This window comes from Plectropomus leopardus, chromosome 10, assembly GCF_026936395.1.
Source record: "Plectropomus leopardus strain MGB_pleo_1.0 chromosome 10, ASM2693639v1, whole genome shotgun sequence".
NCBI classification, from domain to species: Eukaryota; Metazoa; Chordata; class Actinopteri; order Perciformes; family Serranidae; genus Plectropomus; species Plectropomus leopardus.
In genome coordinates this window covers 23675525-23694849 of record NC_142185.1, presented here as the reverse complement: position 1 = coordinate 23694849, position 19325 = coordinate 23675525, and the positions used below count along the sequence as shown (strand labels likewise).

Here is a 19325-nt window from a genome sequence, read left to right as displayed (position 1 = left end):
GCACAGTATAGAGCATCAAGAGCAGAATTCCACTGCTGGAGCATACTTTATGTACAGTATGTAATCTCACACACACACACACACACACACACACACACACAGAAAAACTATCTGAGACCAGTATGTCAGTCTAACAGCCAGAGGTAAATATACGTGAGTACAAGGCTCAGGTGAGTGAGAATGGGTAAAAGGTAAATAATTAATGCTGCAACTATTAATCGTTTTCATCATGAATTAATTTGACAGATATTTTTTCATTAATCGATTCATTCAGTCCATAAAATGTCAGCAAAAAAAAAACATCATCGTTCTGCTCATCTGTTTAAATTCTCAAAATATTCATTTTACTTTCACTTCAGAAAAAAAATCTGGAAGTTAATCACAAATGAGAATCTGGAAATAAATTAAACGATTATCAAAACAGTAGGTGATTATTTTTCTATTGACTGCTTATTTCACCTACAAAAAAAATCTTTTTGTATTTGTCTTGATTAAAGGGAGATTTGCCACACCGAGAAAATAATCACTGAAGCCACAGATTTCATTCTGTTTTCTTCTTCTTTCAACCACTTAGGTAGCAGCATGAGTGACAGTAAGTAACAGAGATCGTTAAACACACTAGCTCTCTCAGTTTTACCACACAAAATGTTGACATGGTGAACTGTCTGTCTCCATCTCTGCCTTGACTTTGTGACTGTCATCTCATCCTTGGTTTGGCCACATCCTTCACACACTCTGTCAACCTCGTATGTCATCAGCTATACAGGCATTCAAGGCTACAGTCACATCAAGCCATAAACTTCCCACACATGACAGACGTCACCTAACGTGGCATACGAGACAATAAAGGGACAGTTCAGATTTTTTCAAGTGGGGTTGCATGGGGTACTTATCCATAGTCAGTATATTACAAACAGTAGATGTCAGTCGGTACAACCCCAGTTTGGAGAGATAGGCAGGACTCTACTTGGCAATATACTGCTGTGGAGGGGTCAGAAACAAAACACCACCTCAAAAAAAAATCAACATCAGTTTAAGTGTATACTGTATTGAGAGCAAAAAAAGGAAAAGGAAAATTAAGCTGTGTAGCTGCTTTCTTCAAAGCCAGACTCCTTTGAGGAAAACAGTGATTAAACATTGCTCAACACAGGAGCTGCTGCTCTACTGCCATCTCCATCAGTTAGTCAGTGTTATTGTGCGACTTTGGTGTTTGAAAGGGTTAATTTAGATTCAGCAAAGTCGAATAACAACACAAATTAACTAATTGCCCACCTACTGCAAAACACATTCCTGTTTATGTCTCCACTGTCTGGTGAGAGCATAGATGGGAAACTGAAGCCATTAACGGCATGGATGGAAAGGTCGGGCTGTGAAAATACTCTTAATGAAACGGAAATTTAAACTGTAATGGAGGTTTTTTTTAAGGTGGCTAAAATACATTTTGACCCTGTCCACAGCATTACATGGCTTAGATTCTATGTCAGTACTCCTGTCAACTTTTCAAAACTGCGGACGGCAACTGACATCTACTGTATGTAATACACTGACTAGGACTATGTACCTCATAAAATCCCACTTCAAGAAAAATCCTAACTATCCCTTCAAGGTACAGTATGTAGGAGATAATGAATGTATCAAGAACAGCTATACACTCTGACATAAAATAAAATGTTGTTAGTAACTTAACTTAAAGCGATTAAAAAAAGGTACTTGTCAAAAAAATAATGATGTATGCTCAGTGTGCTAAAAGGTTCACTTTAACTGCACAGCAGTTCACAAGTGGCAGAAATGTTGTGATATGTTGTGACTATAAAATCTGTCTCTCATGACTAGCCATAACCTGCTGTGTGTTGTTGCATGTAATGTGGCTGAATGAATATAAAATTATGTTTGGCATATGAGAATATTCCTGGGAGCATTTCTTTGTCTTCCTTCTTTAGATGGAAACATCAAATATAGCCAGCGCTGACAGCAGGGATCAATAAGAATTTGCCCCCCAGTCAATAAATACTTGAATTTCCATTTTTCAAATGAAAACAGTATGTAAATTTGCAGCAACCTAGCTAATGAAAACACACAACCTTACAAACTTACATTTAATATTTGCAGAAACTATGACATAATGTCTGCAGTGGCATTTGCTACTGTGTGATGAATGGCTCTGAGAGAAGTGAATAAGAGAGGGAAGGACAGTGAGCCTGATGGGAAACCGGGCTGAATGAATCTGAGAGAGATAGAGTGAGTGAAGAGATAGAAAGTGAGAGAGAGAGTAAGAAAGCAGTAGCTTTCTTCTGCTGCCATCCCATCACCAAGCTATCAGTTATTGATTGAATGTGGAGCATCCGATGCAGGCTCCAGCTAATAACACAGACAGCACTGCAGGAGCTTGTAAATTAGAAAATAATGCACAAACATGTGCACAAACAGACTCAGGCTGCAGACACTATATATGTGCAGGATAGAGACAGATGTATGTAGTATGGAGAGAAGTCGGGGTGAGACAGTTGGGGTTCTCAGAGTCAATGAGAGACCTTATGACAGCCAGCATCACCTCTATGATAGAACTCACTTATTTCTCTTCTTTTATGTCCCTTTTTCCTGGCCCTCACCTCTAAAATATTACTATCACTCTCCCTCATTCCTCCCAGAGTCTGCTCATCATTCATGGCGCCACTTGGCCGCATTCTTCATATGTCACTCATCCCGTCCTCACCTCCTTTCCATTCCCTCTCTCCTCTGCAACGCTCCTCTAAATCACCCTCAGCTTCTCTCCATCTGTCCTTCTCTCCTGAAACGACTTTCTCTCTCTGTCAGTCTGTCACTGTGTTATGAATATGCCAGACGCTCATGGGATCTGCATCTCTGTGTCTCTGTTTCATGTTTCCTTCCCTTCTCGCCGGTACCTGCCGCATTCACCGGTCAACTTCACACATCTGCAGCAGCTCTCTGCAGCAGGCTCACACACCCACTTACTGCGTGCACACACACACACACACACACACACACACACACACAAAAGGGACACAGATACACATTTGAAGTTCAGATTGTGCTGCTGTGTCGGCAGCTGGTGACAGAATTCTTGAGCATGTAAACTCATCCAGACACCCTGCATATATAGTAAGTGCTGATACGACAGGCACACACCCACGGCTGAGGCACACACACTTGCATGCACTGAAAGAGATGGTGAATGGCTACTTACAGCATTTGATAAAATGGTAGTGAGACATTTTCCTGGTCAGACAGTCCGCCAGTCAGGTAAGAAAGGATGGCAGGTAGGCAGGAAGGTATTCAGGGAGTCAGCGAGTGAAGCAGGCAGGCAGACAGCAGGCAGCTACAGGTTCCAGCAAAAACTAACTAATGCAGAGCTCGTAACCCGGCAGGATGCATTATTAATCAGGCTCCCTGCATACTATCCAAACTCTGTTTCCCTGTCTGCATTATTTACCAGCGGCAGCTCCAGTTGCAGCCCATGCAGCATCTACACAGACTCACACACGCACGCACACACTCACACAGACATTCACTCCCTCGATCAGCCCGTCAGCAAGGGGAGCTGCGGCTGTTTCTAGCTCTCCTCGCCTACAGCCAGAAAACCACCGCACAACGTCTTCCCAGCCATGACCGACGCACGTGCTCCACTCGCGTCACTGACTGACAGCCGGCTTTGCCCACCTCCTGCTCAACACACCCCCAATGACGCAATGCTCTTCACCTCCTTACACACACCCCTCCCGGTCTGATCACACATACACACACATATGCAGTGACTCATAAGGATGCACACTGCTTTGGACTATCCTCTACCTTTTCAGACAAAAGAAAATAAGCAAGGGGGGGGATTAATTTAATTGCACCTCCCTATTTTGTAGATTTAATTATAGAGAGAGATAAAGAGAGAGCACATGGGAGGTCATTGGAGAAAATCAGGGATTGAGATGGGAATGCAAAAATTGAGGAAATGCAGATACAGCAGGGGGAGCAAGAGAAAGAAAAATAAGCAAGAGATGGCAAGAGACAGGGAGAGAGAGGGAGCGTTAAATTGGATGGAAGGACAGCTAAAGAGAGAGAGAGAGAGAGAAAGCTGCTGCAGTGCGGCTTTTGGTGCAGCTGCAGGTTAAGTGCTCATCAATGGTCCCAAACTGGCCACAAATTAACTACAGATAGTTTACTAGAATGGCTTGAGACCAGAACATTCACACACTCTATCATGCGTTTATCATGCTTCAACACACACACACACACACACACACACACACACACACCAAGTGTTTAGTGATGCAACATGCACTATGTGCTTGCAGTGTCAGTAGGGCAATCTCTATGACTTTGTGCTTTAAGGCTGATTTGCATACACATGAATATCAAAGCTTTGCATTTAAACTAGGATTTGCACAAAGCGGGTGATAAGGTGAGGATGAACGAGAGAGGAGGAGAGAAAGAAAAAGGCAGGGAGAAAAAGGGAAGAAAAGAGAAAAAGATAAAATGAGATAGCTAGAAAGACCGCAGACACACAGTGTGGATGAGCGTAAAATAGCTTAATGAGGTGTGCAGTGTGTGACTAAAGCAGGATTGTGACACACATTTTAGAAATCTGTGCCACGGTGCTCACACATCTGCGGGTTATATAGCATGCTGCATTTCGTGTGTGTGTGTGTGTGTGTGTGTGTGTGTGTGTGTGTTTGTGTGTGTGTGTGTGTGTGTTGGGGGGGGCTGTTATCTCCCATCTCTGTCAAACACGGGCATGTGGAGATGGGATAAAAGGACGTGAGAAGCAGGTTTGTGAGAGTATTGAACGGAGAGAAGCAGCAGAGGAAGCTTGAAAGGGAACTAGAGGAAGGCAGAGACCGGGAGATGGATGCATTTTGGTGTGTGTGTGTGCGTCTCAGACTGAATGCTCGAGTAATTCCTGTCATAGGAAATCAGGTCACAAAGGCAACTTGCTGCATCTTCTGCAAAACACTGCCGGAGCAACTGCTCCAACATCTACCTGAGTAAAAAAAAAAAGGTGCGTGTGTGTGTGTGTGTGTGTGTGTGTGTGTGTGTGTGTGTGTGTGTGTGTGTGTGTGTGTGTGTGCGTGTTGAGTCTGAATGCTTGTAAAGATTGCACTAAATAAGTCATCGCTAACACCACTCACGGCTTGCACATACACACACACACACACACACACACACACACACACACACACACACACACACACACACACACACACACACACACACACACACACACACACACACCAGCCAGATAGTATTTTTGGTCAAGGATGACACAACAACAACCCCATTAACACTTTACTCGTGACATCCAGACACCAGAAGTAAATCTGACAAGAGAATGTCGTGCTTTTTAGTCGAATGTTGCGAAGCATTAATGGCTCATGGAAAATCTGCGCCTGCAGCGATAGACATGTAACATGCTGTATCAGAGGAGCGCTGATGTGCCGGTGCATTCAGGACAAAAGGTAACACGAGGTCTTGATGTGAGACACCCTGCTAGAAGGCAAGTCATCTCGAGTTTAACAGCCTCAGGATAAATGAATTGGAGTCTCGTCCAAATAAATTCTACCTCTCTGCAGCTACAATTAGGTCAAGCACCTGAGCAGGGAGGTACACTGAGAGTGCAGATACAGTGAAGAAAATAGAGATAGAAAACTGAGAGAAGGGCTTGATCATATATGACAGCTGAATCTCTGTTAAAAGAAAAAAGTGCTGCAATTACTGGTGAATCTGTTCTTTAAAATGCATTCACTACATTCTAGACGAGTGCAACAATATACCTCTGTGCATGTGTGCATTACATCAGAATCAATCACAGTGCATACTGTAGCACATGCTGTTTGGAGATGGTGCCTTTCTGCTTCCACACAGCAGTGACAAACTCTTATTAGAGCAGCTTTTGTCCCAGAGGAGATGACAAATTTCATTCTCTTTGACACAGCCGTCATTCTGCCATCATCACCCTTAGGTGTCAGTCAATACTACGAGCGTGTTGCCACCATGATTGCTATGCTTACTACCCTAGAGTGTGTGCATATGCTCACACGCGATCTATTTCACTGATGCTAATAATGCAGGATGTCTGATGCGGGAAATGTTCCCAATTACGGCAAAGCCAAAGGCACTCAGAAAGTTTGGGGGTGATGCATTATATATGAAAAGAGATCTCTTTGGATTAAATATTCATCAAGTGTGATATATTTACACAAATAATTATTTATTCATTTTACCAGCCAAATTGAAAATTTTGAGTACTATTTGAATGTGTTATGGATTTCTTGACGATAAAGTGGTGTGTGGCATAGGCTTATGCTACATACTTGTCCCCGTACCTATAAACATTACATTAAAAAAAGTCCTTGTGTTCTGTCTGATGCATGCACACCTGCATCCACAAAATAAAGCTCTTGAGTAAGCAAGCACAGAGCATTTACCAGAAACCTGAATCTCTCTCTCTCTCACACACACACACACACACACACACACACACACACACACACACACACACACACACACACACACACACACACACACACACACACACACACACACACACACACAGTAATTCAGGTTCATCCAGTGCCTTTTTATTCTCTAGTTGACCTTATTTGCCCTCGTCTCCTTTTTGACAACCTTAACCCCTTTCATCTCTTTACCATCATGGTCAAAGAAATTTCACTGTTCTGTGTCTATTTTCCAGCAGCATTTATGTTTATTTTGTTGGTTTTAGGGGCACAGCACTACTGCATGTTGTATCTTTTAGTTATAGTATAACTAAAGTATAGTATATATTTATATTAGTTTATTTGATTTTGACATTACAGTAGCATTAGAAATGCACATTTATGCACAAGAACCAGATGCCCTGTGTTTAGCATTTTGCCTTGTATACTAAATTGCACGTTGTTCCAAACAAGGTTCTCCATTAAATACACAGTGATTTCTTTTAATTTAGTATGTGTATTGTTTAAAATCTGCAGCAATGCACAGTGCTGTTGTTGTTAAACTGTGGTAACAGCATGTGTCTTTGTCACTACATTTGGTTTTATTGGTATGTTGCCACAGTTGTTGTTTTTGTAAATGATGCCACTGACGAATCACCCTGAAAAGGTCTGTTGTTTATTTGTTTATGTGAGACTTGTGGGATTTTCTATATTTATTAGGTTTTTATGAATTGAAAATGGAACTGTAAAACACATTATCAGGCATTGCACTGAATCATAACACCACCATAACGTATGTTATCAGACCGAATGTTGTGAGTCGCGACTAAAGGCTTCTTTCCGTCTCTGTCCGTCGTCCATTCTTGTGAATGCAATCTTTCAGGAACCCCTTGAGGGAATTGCTTCAAACCTGGCATTAATGTTCACTTGAACTCAGCAATGAACTGATTAGAAGACGGTGGTCAAAGGTCAAGGTCACTGTGGCAACACAAAACATGTTTTTGTCCATAACTCAAAAATTAAAATGCCAATTATGACAAAGTTTTACACAAATGTCTAAATTAATCAAATTTGAAAGTGTTGCCATTCTAGATTTAATAAGTCAAATTCACTGTTAGATCATAATGTTCTGCAGAAACACCTTTCTGACAGAAGGGGAAACAGATACTCAATTGGTGACACTAATTTTGGGCGTGCACCTTAAAATTCTACTAATTGTATAGATCTCCTGTGCTGCCGCCGGGACGATGTGAATGAAGCATTCATGTTTTAGAATATGTAGCTTTAAAGCAACATCCATATCTGAAGCAGCATCTACTGTCATGGCTACATATATGTGTCTGGACAGTCATGGCTGTAAACCCTAACTGCAACTTGACTGGTTTACACAGGCATATAACCACAAGACAGTAATTCCAGTTACACCTAAGCAGAGTATTTTCAGACTTATAATTCATTATTATTACAGACTCTTGTTTCTGTAAGCTAACCTTGTCAGTGTTTGTTGAACCACATCTTTTTAGCCAATTGAATGTTGTTTTGGAGGATTAGTAAAACATATGTTAGAACATGTAATGACTAGGTTTTACAGTGAGCAGCCATGTATTAACAAGGGTGTTGACAGACATCGGCTACACGATGAGTTGCACCCTGGCTGGTAGATATTTGCTCAACACAGAGGAAGGAGGAGATGGATGTGAGCAAGAACTAAATGTAAGACTGAAATATTTATGACTAAATCCAATTGAAATGGAAGTCTAAAATATTGAATAAACATCATTTGGCTATGGAAACACCAGACATTTAGATGGCTGCAGATTTAAAGGCGTGTCCCATTTAACTGCTCAAGTGTGTGCTTTGTGTGTCTAATGTCTAATGTATGTGTGATTAAGACAGATTGGCCCTCTGCCTGCTATATGGTACTGATGTCACACTGGTTCTCTTCACACGCTCTCGAGGTTTTGGGCGTGACGTGCTGATGTAGTTTTGCACAAGTACATATATGTGTTACACGTATGTATTTGTGAATTCTTTTTTTTTTGCTTCAGGTGTGTATTAAAACAGATGTATTAATAGATAGGCTGTGATGAAAATAAAGGCCTACAATACTCCTTAGCACAGCACAAAAAAACCCCCAGAAAAACAGTAACAATTGGGGCTGGTAACTGAATTTGGTACATCTGGTCTGCTTTCTTTTCTATTCTATTTTAGAAATGGCCTTGTATCGTTGCTGTTTGTGCTTGTGTTTTTTTTTTTTTAAATACATACATATTCCACATAACAGTTGTGTAGTTGTGTCTAAACAGAGAGTGAGAAAGATGAGCAGACACACGTGCACACACACAAACACAAGCTAGTGGACAGACGGACAGACAGAGACTTAGCTCTATGAGTTACTTGATAATAGCAGAGGAGCAGGATCACTTGTAGACTGCAGCTTGATCAGAAATCACAGTTTTGTTATTAGCCTACAAAAAGCGTGAAGTACCAAAAAAAGTAGCCCTGGGTACCTCTACCAAAGTTGAGGTACGAGGTAATTTTATGAGGTAAAATAATACGTTTTACAAAGGAATAGACACAAATTTTTAATTTAGAGCAGCAGGAGCAAAACAGAAACAAGCATTGCCCATGAAGATGGCATTTAAAACTCATACTCAACTAACAGAAAGAAAAGTTTAAAATCGTCCATTGCAAGCAAAATATATTTTTTTAACTTTGCTTTCACATTTTTATTTTTTTTCCATGCAAAGACTGTAAAGAGCCAAAAGGAATTTGTAATGCTGGATGTTTGTCAGGAATTATTTGATCACATTCTTTAAAATTGATGAATTTCTTAAAATAAAAACTAAAACTAGTTTTCTTCAAGTACATAGACCTCTGTGTGCAATCCATTCATAATCTGGGTATCAACCTTTAGGCCGGATTATATTGTAATCCAACCATTTTCCTCCAAAACAGCAGCTCAGTCCAGTTTAAACTGAACAGCAGGGATTACTATTTAATATTTTTAATACTAGTTAATAGCCTAGCAGCAATTCTGGTCAATTCTTAGGTGGATCGTTGCCTGCATGGCGAGAATTTAAATGATTCTCTGCATGATGCTGCAGAGCAACAAGAAACTCCAATGAATCAAACAGAAGTTTACGTACCCTGCTTTAGTCCATATAGACAGTAATTAAAGCTACATCATGCAGTTTATGACCATTCAGAGGCAGACAGAGTCACAAACAACTTACAGCAACAAGCCTTGACACAATTTTACCTCATAAAGTTCCTATGAATCACAAACAACTGCCTGTTTTTAAATCCAAAAAAGAAATAAAGCAACATTTATCCCTCTGGATGTCTTTCTTCTTTAGCTACAGCTAAGCCTGTCACAGTCAGTCAGTGCCATTAGCAAAAAAAAATTAAATCCCTTAGTGGTAAAAAACGATGGACAACAGGTGGACAGATAAAGGTAAGCATGGCATCCACATAAAAACCAGCCATCTGTACAAAGGAGATATCCTCGTTTTGCCAGTGTGACTCAATCTCACACAGTTGTTAACAAGCCAAGTGTTGCTTTCAACAGCTCACAGGCACTGATCGAACAGACATGGCTGCAGAATAACACATTTCTTCCTCATAAATCTGCTTTATGGGCCTGACACACAGCAGGCGCGTCCCCTCTGCTCCATTTATTTCAAAGAGAAGAATATGAACAAGCAATACTGAATCCTATTACTGCAAAGTGGAATTATGCTCAACCTGGTGCAACTGTGTACAGGTACACACTGTCCATCAGTCAGGAGTGGATGGCTATTTAATGGACAAAAATGTGTCTATAGAACACTACTATAACCCAGCAGCCTACTAAAGACTGGCATTGAGTACTTCTTTACTCTTGTTTACTTATTCTTTGATCAGATAGTTGCTGATTTAAATCATCAAGATTGTATTTTATTTAGGCAACAATTTCCATGGCTTTTTGTGGTGAGACAAATTTTCATATTTCAGCAGTTTAGTTTATTTTTTTCTTAAAATAAAACATGCAAATTCACAATAGCTATAACCACATCAACAAATGCATTAACCTCATTAGAACAACACTATTATTCTCCAAGTGGAATGAACATAAACACACACCATCTCACACACTTAACCGCCAGTGTTTCCAACACAGAATTAGAATCGATATGTGGTGGTAGCTTTTTTGGGTGTGTTAAACCTTTTTATCATTCCTTATCCTCTTTCAAAATATAGAGGTCAGGGCAGGTCCGTTAATGCAGCACAGGCAGAACTCTTCATGAGCTATTTTTGTTCCCTTAGTAACAGTTTGTGGAGCCATGAAGTAGACAACAGATAAGTAAATCCAGTTAGAGCTGGTCAAATCATATCGATGGATGAGAGGAGCTGCTGCAGAGGGAGTGAATGCAAATTTTAGACGCAGTGCAATGAACAACTAAGTTTTACTTTCACCGCGTTTGATATTCTGCTGCTCCATCTGTGCCCTGATTATGCTATGCGGTCCAAGAGTGTGGTGCAATGAATAACCAAATACTATATATATATATATATCCCAATAGCTATCCTAATGAACTGTCCAGTTCCAAAAATAGAAAACCAATATGTGGCGGCAAATGTTATCATGGCAGGCAGCCACATATGAATGAATGTGTGGGAAACCCTGACCTCCATGCCAAATTTCTGTCTATTAGTGAAAAAAACTGTGGCTACTAAAGGCGCAGGAAATTTCTATTAACCTACAAACCAACAGAGTGAGCTTCTACAGCAGCTGCTGCTGGTCAAAGGTCAAGTGTTTCGTTGCATAAAAGGTTATTAAAAAGCATAAATAGATTAAAAACTATCGGATAATACTGCTAATTGTTTTAAGAAATCTTAAATGATTTTCTGTGAGCAGCAGTGTGTAACTATTGCAAATAAAATCTTTATAATATCTACTCCTTCTGAACCAAGACTTGTTTGTTTCCAAGGAAACAGTCATCCACCAGGTAGATGATAGATAGAAAGTAGACAATCTGCTTTGGAACAAGCCGACCATCACGTGTTTCCAGACATATTGGTGTGTCATTCAGCTCCAGTCTTGTCATACATGTGTCACTACCAGGCAGATCAGTCTGCTTAATACACACTGAAATCTTTTGAAGAGCTCCCTAATCTTTAAACCTTTAAAGATTGTCATAGAAGATGACAAGTGAGACAGAAAGGACGAACTCTCATTGAATGTCTGATCAAGTTTCGCTTTAGGAAAGAAACAGCAACTTTATTATTCATTCCTTCACTGCGGCATAACTTGGTTGGCCTACGGAGCAGCCAAAGCAAACAGCTGGAAGGCAATAGAGGGTGAGGGGAGCATAGACAGGTCACATCTGTAGCATCTTTCAGTCTACTGATTGCTACAAATGGAACAGTGGTGGACTGATTCAGCTCATTATCACCGCTGACTGTGGGGAGCAAGAAAAGGACATGACAGCATCATGAGTGAGGGGGAGTAATGCGAAAAATCTGTCAGAGTCAGGACAATTTGACAGATAAATGAAGTAAATTAGTATTGGACAAAGGCAGAGAGAAATAGAGGAGAGCTATAACAATTAATAACTTATGAGCCAGTTTCTCTCCCTTCACACATTGTCGCTTGAATGTCTCACTTTCTGCCTATAATTATGTCTGTCCTTCCCCCTCTAAATCATCTCCCCTCCTCTCATCAACCTCAAAATCCCTCAAACTGGAATCGAGTCCATTTCTCTGCCTTTGTCTCTTCTTTACTACCCTCTTTCCCAGCTCCAAGCTCCAAGCAGCTGGCACAATGGACAACATGGGAACATAAAGGATGGCTGCAAGCTTCAGTGTGAGACAATCAATAACCAGACAAACAAAAGCACAGCACAGTCCTGCATGTGAGAAGCTCCCGAATAAGCGGCACAGAGGAGGCGTCCTCCTCTCGCTTTGTTCTGTCCTTCTCTGACTAAGAGTGAAAACCATGACCACTGCCTGACACACACTGTATTAGTGAGTCACAGTGAGCTAACAGACGCATACACAGTTGGGTCTAACTACTCACCCACATCAACATTCTGCTTATGTTATCATGCCACGCTCACAGCTGCTCAAATTCAAGTACCAATGTTCCCCGAGATACCTGCTGGGTATGTGTGCAGGTGTGCACAAACACATACACACACAAACACACAGTACACACGCTACTGAGCATGAACAATTATGCTGAACCAGCTGTTTGTTCTTTTCTTGGCAAAGCTGAGGTACTTGCCGAGGTAACGATAAGGTGACGCAAAACAGTAGAAAGTGAGCAGAGAGTAGGAAAAGAAAAACTACATAATTATCAGTGTAATAATTAGATTCAGTGCAATCATTTGAAGAAAACAACTTTAAAGCACTTCAGTGTTTCTTCCAGGATATTTTTCCAGCAGCAGTGCCGAAATGTGTGATTTCTTATTTGCAGCACCGGAAGATATTAAGTGTGTCCGCTGATATGGGAAGGACTTTAGACACATACCTGTACACAGCTGAAAATGACAAACTGCATAAAATAAAATGCTTCCCATCAAATATACCGTTATAATAGCTCCTGCACATGGAGGCAAATGTAACATTTGCCATGTAGTTTTTCAATCAATAATTCGACTTGAACATTGCTTGTAGAAACAATTTACAAGTCCAACACAGGTAGTACACAGACCACAGATAGCTAAGTTACCTAAGTTGCCTACATGAATACTATGTTGAGGGTTTTTGATTAATGACTAAACCAAAAATTGTTGCCCCCAGTCTCCCTTAAGAACCCTGTGTTTCCAGTCACAGAGACAAAATAAATCCTGATGAAATACATAAGAGAAAGAGCTGGTGTACATAAAGATACCATGCCAGTCTTAGCGCCACAATACAGGACAAAACAAAGCTAAATATAAACACTGTCAGAAGACAGCAGAGTGTATCATAGCCTCTACAGAAGAGTTCAGTGCAATGTCTGCGGTGTGTGTGTGTGTGTGTGTGTGTGTGTGTGTGTGTGTGTGTGTGTGTGTGTGTGTTTGTGTGTGTGGCAAGTGAGGAGAGAGAAACTCTGTCTACACTCAGGACAGGCGGGTGAGCTGGACATCAGGTTAGAAATAAACCAAGAATATAACAATCAATGTTCAGTGTGAGCTACAGTTTGTCAGAACCACCAAAACTATTTTGATCAATAATGATTGGTGGACAATCGATCAGAGCACCCTTATCTGCAGGTGTTTGATTTATAAACTATGCTTGTCCCTGAGTGGCTGCCTAACTTGGAGATAGTGAGTTAATTGTGTATGGGGAGACATTTATAGCAGCTGCTAAATGCTGTATAATGCAAGGTGTGAATGTTTTGATATACAGAGGAAATTCTACATTAAATCAAACTTTGCGATGTGTGCAGATATTGAACAAGTATTGACTGTGGATCTAGAAGTGGGATTAGAAAAGAATGCTATGTTTCCTTTAGCAAAATGGCCTACTTTTCAGATAGATTTGCTAAAGTTATGACAACATCCAACGTGCAAAACAAAGAGTTTCCTATCTCGCTGTTATCCCCATGATTTGCACGTTCTCCCATCTGGCTTTAAGAGTCATTAAACAAACAAATCTCAAGGCAAACGCAGCATGCATGTAGACACTCGTGGTGCCGTCAACAATAGTTCAATTTCATGCAAGCTCAGTTTTATTTAGGCATTCTGCAGCCGACTGGAAAAGAGACTGTCTAGATAAACCACTGCAAAACAAAAACAGGAAAGTACACAGAGAGACTGGAGACATCATTAAAAGCAAAAGGTGATTGTGAGAGAAATTCTAATGGCCTTTTTCAAACCAAGAACTAACTTTTGCAAACTAATTGTATTGCATTCCTGAATCATTTTCCTATTAGAACAACTGAGAAGAGCAGTATCAAGCTAATAAAAAATTTAAGAGTGACAGATTTGTTTGAGGCACAATTTTTGTACAAGACTAGACAACAGCACAGAGTCATTCATCATTTTTCCTAATCTAATGTTCCATGACTGCATGATGTCTAAACTGATTTTAGAGAGCTGCTGTGCGGAGAGGGGAGAAAGGGAAGACTGAAAAAGACATCTGTCTCTGAAGAACTGGAAATCCGTTCAGTGTTTTTCAATATTTTTTTGCTTTAGTTCTGAACTGCACTTGAAACAAAAGGGAGGTCAATTTTGTCTCACCCAGTCTCTCAAAACTCAGCAGCCAAAAAATGTTCACATAATGGATACTATTAAAAACCACTGTATGCTTTGGGTTGGTTTGAATGTTTCATACAAATTATGTTTTAAAAGACTAACATTTATTGAGGCAACGGTTCCTTTCCTTTATAAGAAAATACTGGAGTAGAATAAACCGATAATAGGACAAAAACTGCAACCCACAAACAAAAATGAAGACTAAAATGGTATCTCAAACAGAAAATGCATATTCTATACCAACCATAGCGCTAGAACAATTGTCGGCAATGTACATTTCTGCCCACAGATTCATAACATTCGTATGTTATTATATCGTGGATATGTTGAAACTTTATGTGGTTTAACTGTGGTTATGTTTGGGCACAGAAACCACTTAGTTACGGTTGGTAAAGATCAGATTTTGACTAAAATACCCAGTTTCTGTGCCACAATCGTTGCTAGAAATGCCGTCAATAACTTGCAACAAAACAACCGGTTTTGTTATTTGCTGGCCTTGAACCAGCCAGCCCCTCCACCAGAGACAAAGTCAGCTCACATACACGAAATCAGAACTACGTCCCTTTAGAAATGTTTATATGATAAGTATGAAGCAAATGTACAAAAGTAACAAATCCACAGTTTGCAGAAACCTACAATGACGACATGTTATTGTTGTAACTTTGCAGGCTACATTCATGACGTACACATACAGGACAGTGAAATCAAGGCCTGTATTTGTACGTCTCTGATTGCTCTATTCCTCTGCCATGCAACTGTAGCTGCGGGCAGTGTTTAGTGTCACCTTCTGAGGAGTCACAAGGTCAGACCCTACTTCCACTGTGCCTACTCAGCATTCACACTTTTGAAGGCTTTCCGGTGGTGAACGATAGAGATTAAGTAAAAGAGGGAGAGAGCAAGAAAGAGAGCGGGAGAGAGAGGGAGAAGGACAGAGACAGAGAGACAGAGGGAGTGACAGTCTGTTAATGTCTAAGAGAACTGTCCAAGTCACTGAGTTTATATGTCAGAGTCATCGCTTCCCACAGATTATATGTGTGCAGCTGATATATATATATATATATATTGCTACAGCAATGGACATGCTTGACAACTTGTTGCTTTATCCATCTGAGCATTTCCTTTCAACAAGTACATACAGTAAAATGAAAGAATGAAAGTTGCTAGTCTCTGTATAACTGTTTAGAAAGACCTAAATGCCAAAACCCTCCACACAGTCTGTGCATGTGGGCATCTTTAAATGTGGGAGTGTTTGTGTACAGCTACAGTCACCATATCGGACCACAGCGTTGCCAACCAGCTGACACCACAAGGAGGAAGGAATGACTGCACACACACTTGGGGAAAAAATGCACACACATAAGCAGACTTCAGAATGGTATAAACACAACTCATCATGTCGCTAAGCAACCTTGTTGAAAACGCCTCCTCCTTTCCAGTAGTCATGGACAGTGAAGCACAGGTGCACAGAGTGAACTGAAAGATGAAGAAACAAACTCAACTCGCATAAGAAAGGGTTCAGTATCAGAGGGCCAGAGTGGAGCGGCTGAGATTCCTCTTCACTTTATTTACTTACAACAGTGGAAAAAAACATTATGTTGAGCTGAGTTTCGCTACAGGGCAGTTCTGTTCTCAGAGGCAAAGAGCAATCGGAGGTGGCGTGGCTTTACAAGGCTGACCCACTTGTGCCCCCAACCATGCCATCCAAAAAGCTGGCAGACTCACTGAAACTCACTCAGTTGGCTTTTAAAGTGACTTTAGAGACATGCCAGCACTGCTTATACTGTCCCTTAAGCATCCACCTGGTCTTCCCCTCAAAATACATACAACAGCTCAACACAAATTTACCTGATGTGTATGTGGACTACACGTACACACACAAAAACGCAGTGACCCACTCTGAGAGTTCAGTTTCCTACACTTGGCAGGGACATTTTTCCTCAGTTTCAAATTAAACTGAAATGGCCTCATGTATATTCATTCCCTCCTTATTCATAATTGATGCCCTGAGCTAACCCTACAGTGCTGAGGCCGGACAGATTGACTTCTCGCATCTCACTCCTCCTCAACACCTTCACCTCCGCAAAACTGTCACAGGATCAATTGCTCCAATAAACTTTGCCTCGCAATAACACCACAATGTGGGAATTCAAGTTTGAAGAAAACGTATTAACACTTCTTTCTCTTTAAATGTCAACTTTCTGATTTAAGGAGATACACTACAGGTGAAAACAGTTTCTCACACACCAGTTAATTTTGAGATTTTGTGCTATTTTTCTTCCTTAACATTTCTTCTCTTAGACTAGTGGAAAAAAATATCCAAAATACACATTAAAGTGTTTGTTTTAGTTCAGATTTCAGAATTCAGAAAATTATTTTATTAGTTCAAGTAATAAATCAGGGGAGTTGCATGGTGAAATCTTTACCATATTTACATATAACGTCTTTTTTTAGATTTTTACAATAAAAAGCCATTTTCTCAAAATTACTTTTTCTCATACCCTGAGCCATAAATCTGAACTTAAGTAGCACGCACATACACCAAACTTACCAGTTTTATTTCTGTCTATATTCTGACCATTTTTACAGAGGAGTTTGCTCATATATCATTCATAGCCTCGTTATAGAGCATTTAATTCCCAAAAACATGGTAAAAATTCTTTTTTCTTTTTTTTTAAATCTAGAATCCCATTCCAAAAGAACATTAGACACTAAATAAGTCAACAAAATAAAAAAACAAAAATTCTGAACCAGGCTTTTTAGTAATTGTGTTGAGGTAAGTAATCAACTAGGAAGTTTTATGGTGATCTATTAGTTAAATTGTTTTAAATTTCAGTAAAATTAACAAAATACACACTGGGGAAGGTCATCGAGAACAAAACACCCATGCAGTATTATTAAAAAGTGAAATTGGAGCACTGTTTTGGTCTTACCTTTTTTTAATACCTGTTGATTAAAAGTTTTATCTTGTTCACCTTTAGTGTCTCCCCTTTACTCAGAAATGAGCATACAGGTGGCTGTGTTACATGTATTATCATGGCCTTTACCATTATACTTTGGCTGTTGTAATTTTCTAAATAGATTAGGACAGTCTGGTAAAGAATGGCAGCTAAATGACAAAATGCAAATTAAACTGTAAATATATCTCTTTGCATGTTATACTTTGAACCAAACAGACAGCATAGTTCACATACACCTATCACAGAAGGCCAAAATACTAGACTGCACAGTGTCCTTGGAGTTTAAATGCTATGCTCAACAACAGCATGGCCTTGATGGTAACCACTGAGGAGACCACCAACCAACCACCATCCCAAATCCACCTCCACACATGTGAGATAGGTTGCATTCCAACAGATCTGTAGACCAGTTAATAGTCGTAGTAATGGATTATGCTTTCCAAATCTATCCGAAATTTTGATCCTTTTATCCGCAATGTAATCTGTTGCCCAGTTCTGGACGCTGGCCAAAGGGAGCACTGAGCTAAAGATTCTGATTGGCTTTGCTGTGACCTCTAGCACCCACCTTTCAACTCTGGCTGTTTGTCCCTCAGGGGTCGACGCAGGGTAACTTTGCAATTAATCACACAGCCAGATGAATGGCACGGACTTTGCCCATGAACTCGCAGCAGGGTGGTGCACTACCAAAGAAGACCACCCTTTAATCCGAGGAGTCGGGTTCACACTTCAATGTTGGGAAAAGCAGCTTTTCTGTTGAAGCATTGTTTATCAAGACTTTATCAGCTCCACGGGTGCTGCTCAGTGGCTCAGAGGAGCATCAGCACACACCAAGTTGCTTGACAACAACGATGCTACAAGATAGCGTGACTCCCTCTAACACACATAAACATAATCACAACAGACTCATGATCAGCCCTAAAGTGTGACACAGATACTAATTCTCTTTAGAGCGAGGATATCTCAGGGCACACTGAAATGATTCTTGCACAATCAGCTGTTCATTCCCAGCCAGAAACACACACATTCTTCCACACTAAGCATCTCGTGGTATATTTAGACCCGCGACAACTGCACGGCACATCTGCCTTTCCTTTCATTCCCCGTGGCACGCCGGGAGCCCCACATGACATCCACGCACATTAACACACACACATGCCCTCTCTCTGTGTCCGTCTCACATGTTGTCATGACCTACAGATAGTAATCTAAGTGAAAAAAGAATCACACCTGCACTTGCCATCATCCCCAAAATCTCCACTCTGATAAGAAATGGAGAGAAAGCGGCGCCTTACCGGTGAGAGCCCGTCCACAGGAGACACCAGGGTATGGAGGAGAGAGAAATGTGTCTGCCCGACGAAAACCCGACGAGAGCCGCCTCCCCGTGCTCTGCCACCAAATCAATTTCACACTCTCTCACCTCCCCGCCACTGTGATGTCATTCATTCATCCGTTTCCCCCGTAGCCATGGCAACTCTGCCGCTTGGAGCTGTTCATTCTTTTACATCTGTCTTGCTCTCTCTCTTTTTCTCTGTCCCTCCCCCTCTCCAGACCCCGGTGAACCCAGCCCACTTACTCCATCTGAGGGGGTACAGTTACACCCCCATCCTCACAAGCACCCACCCCCCTCTTCTCTAGTATCACATCGCTGGTGTAAAAAACGAGTAGGAGGGTGCAAAACACATTAAGGGGAGGCGCCT

General features: G+C 40.8%; 1 protein-coding gene across 4 annotated transcripts in view; it reads right to left on the bottom strand.

Moving 5' to 3' along the window:
• Positions 1–19053, bottom strand: part of myo16 (myosin XVI) — a 127565-nt gene extending 108512 nt beyond the window's left edge. For 3 of the 4 annotated variants that reach the window (XR_015777649.1, XM_088083335.1, XM_088083336.1), the window contains exon 1: positions 3206–3635. Coding sequence is in view for 2 of the 4 variants with exons in the window: in XM_088083335.1 (XP_087939461.1) it covers positions 3206–3233 (28 nt within the window). In the remaining 2 variants the exon portion in view is untranslated. Of the gene's footprint in view, positions 1–3205; positions 3636–18920 lie in introns of those variants that run through there. The other variant, XM_088083337.1, reaches the window with a different exon arrangement.
• Between the last annotated feature and the right edge of the window lie 272 nt (positions 19054–19325).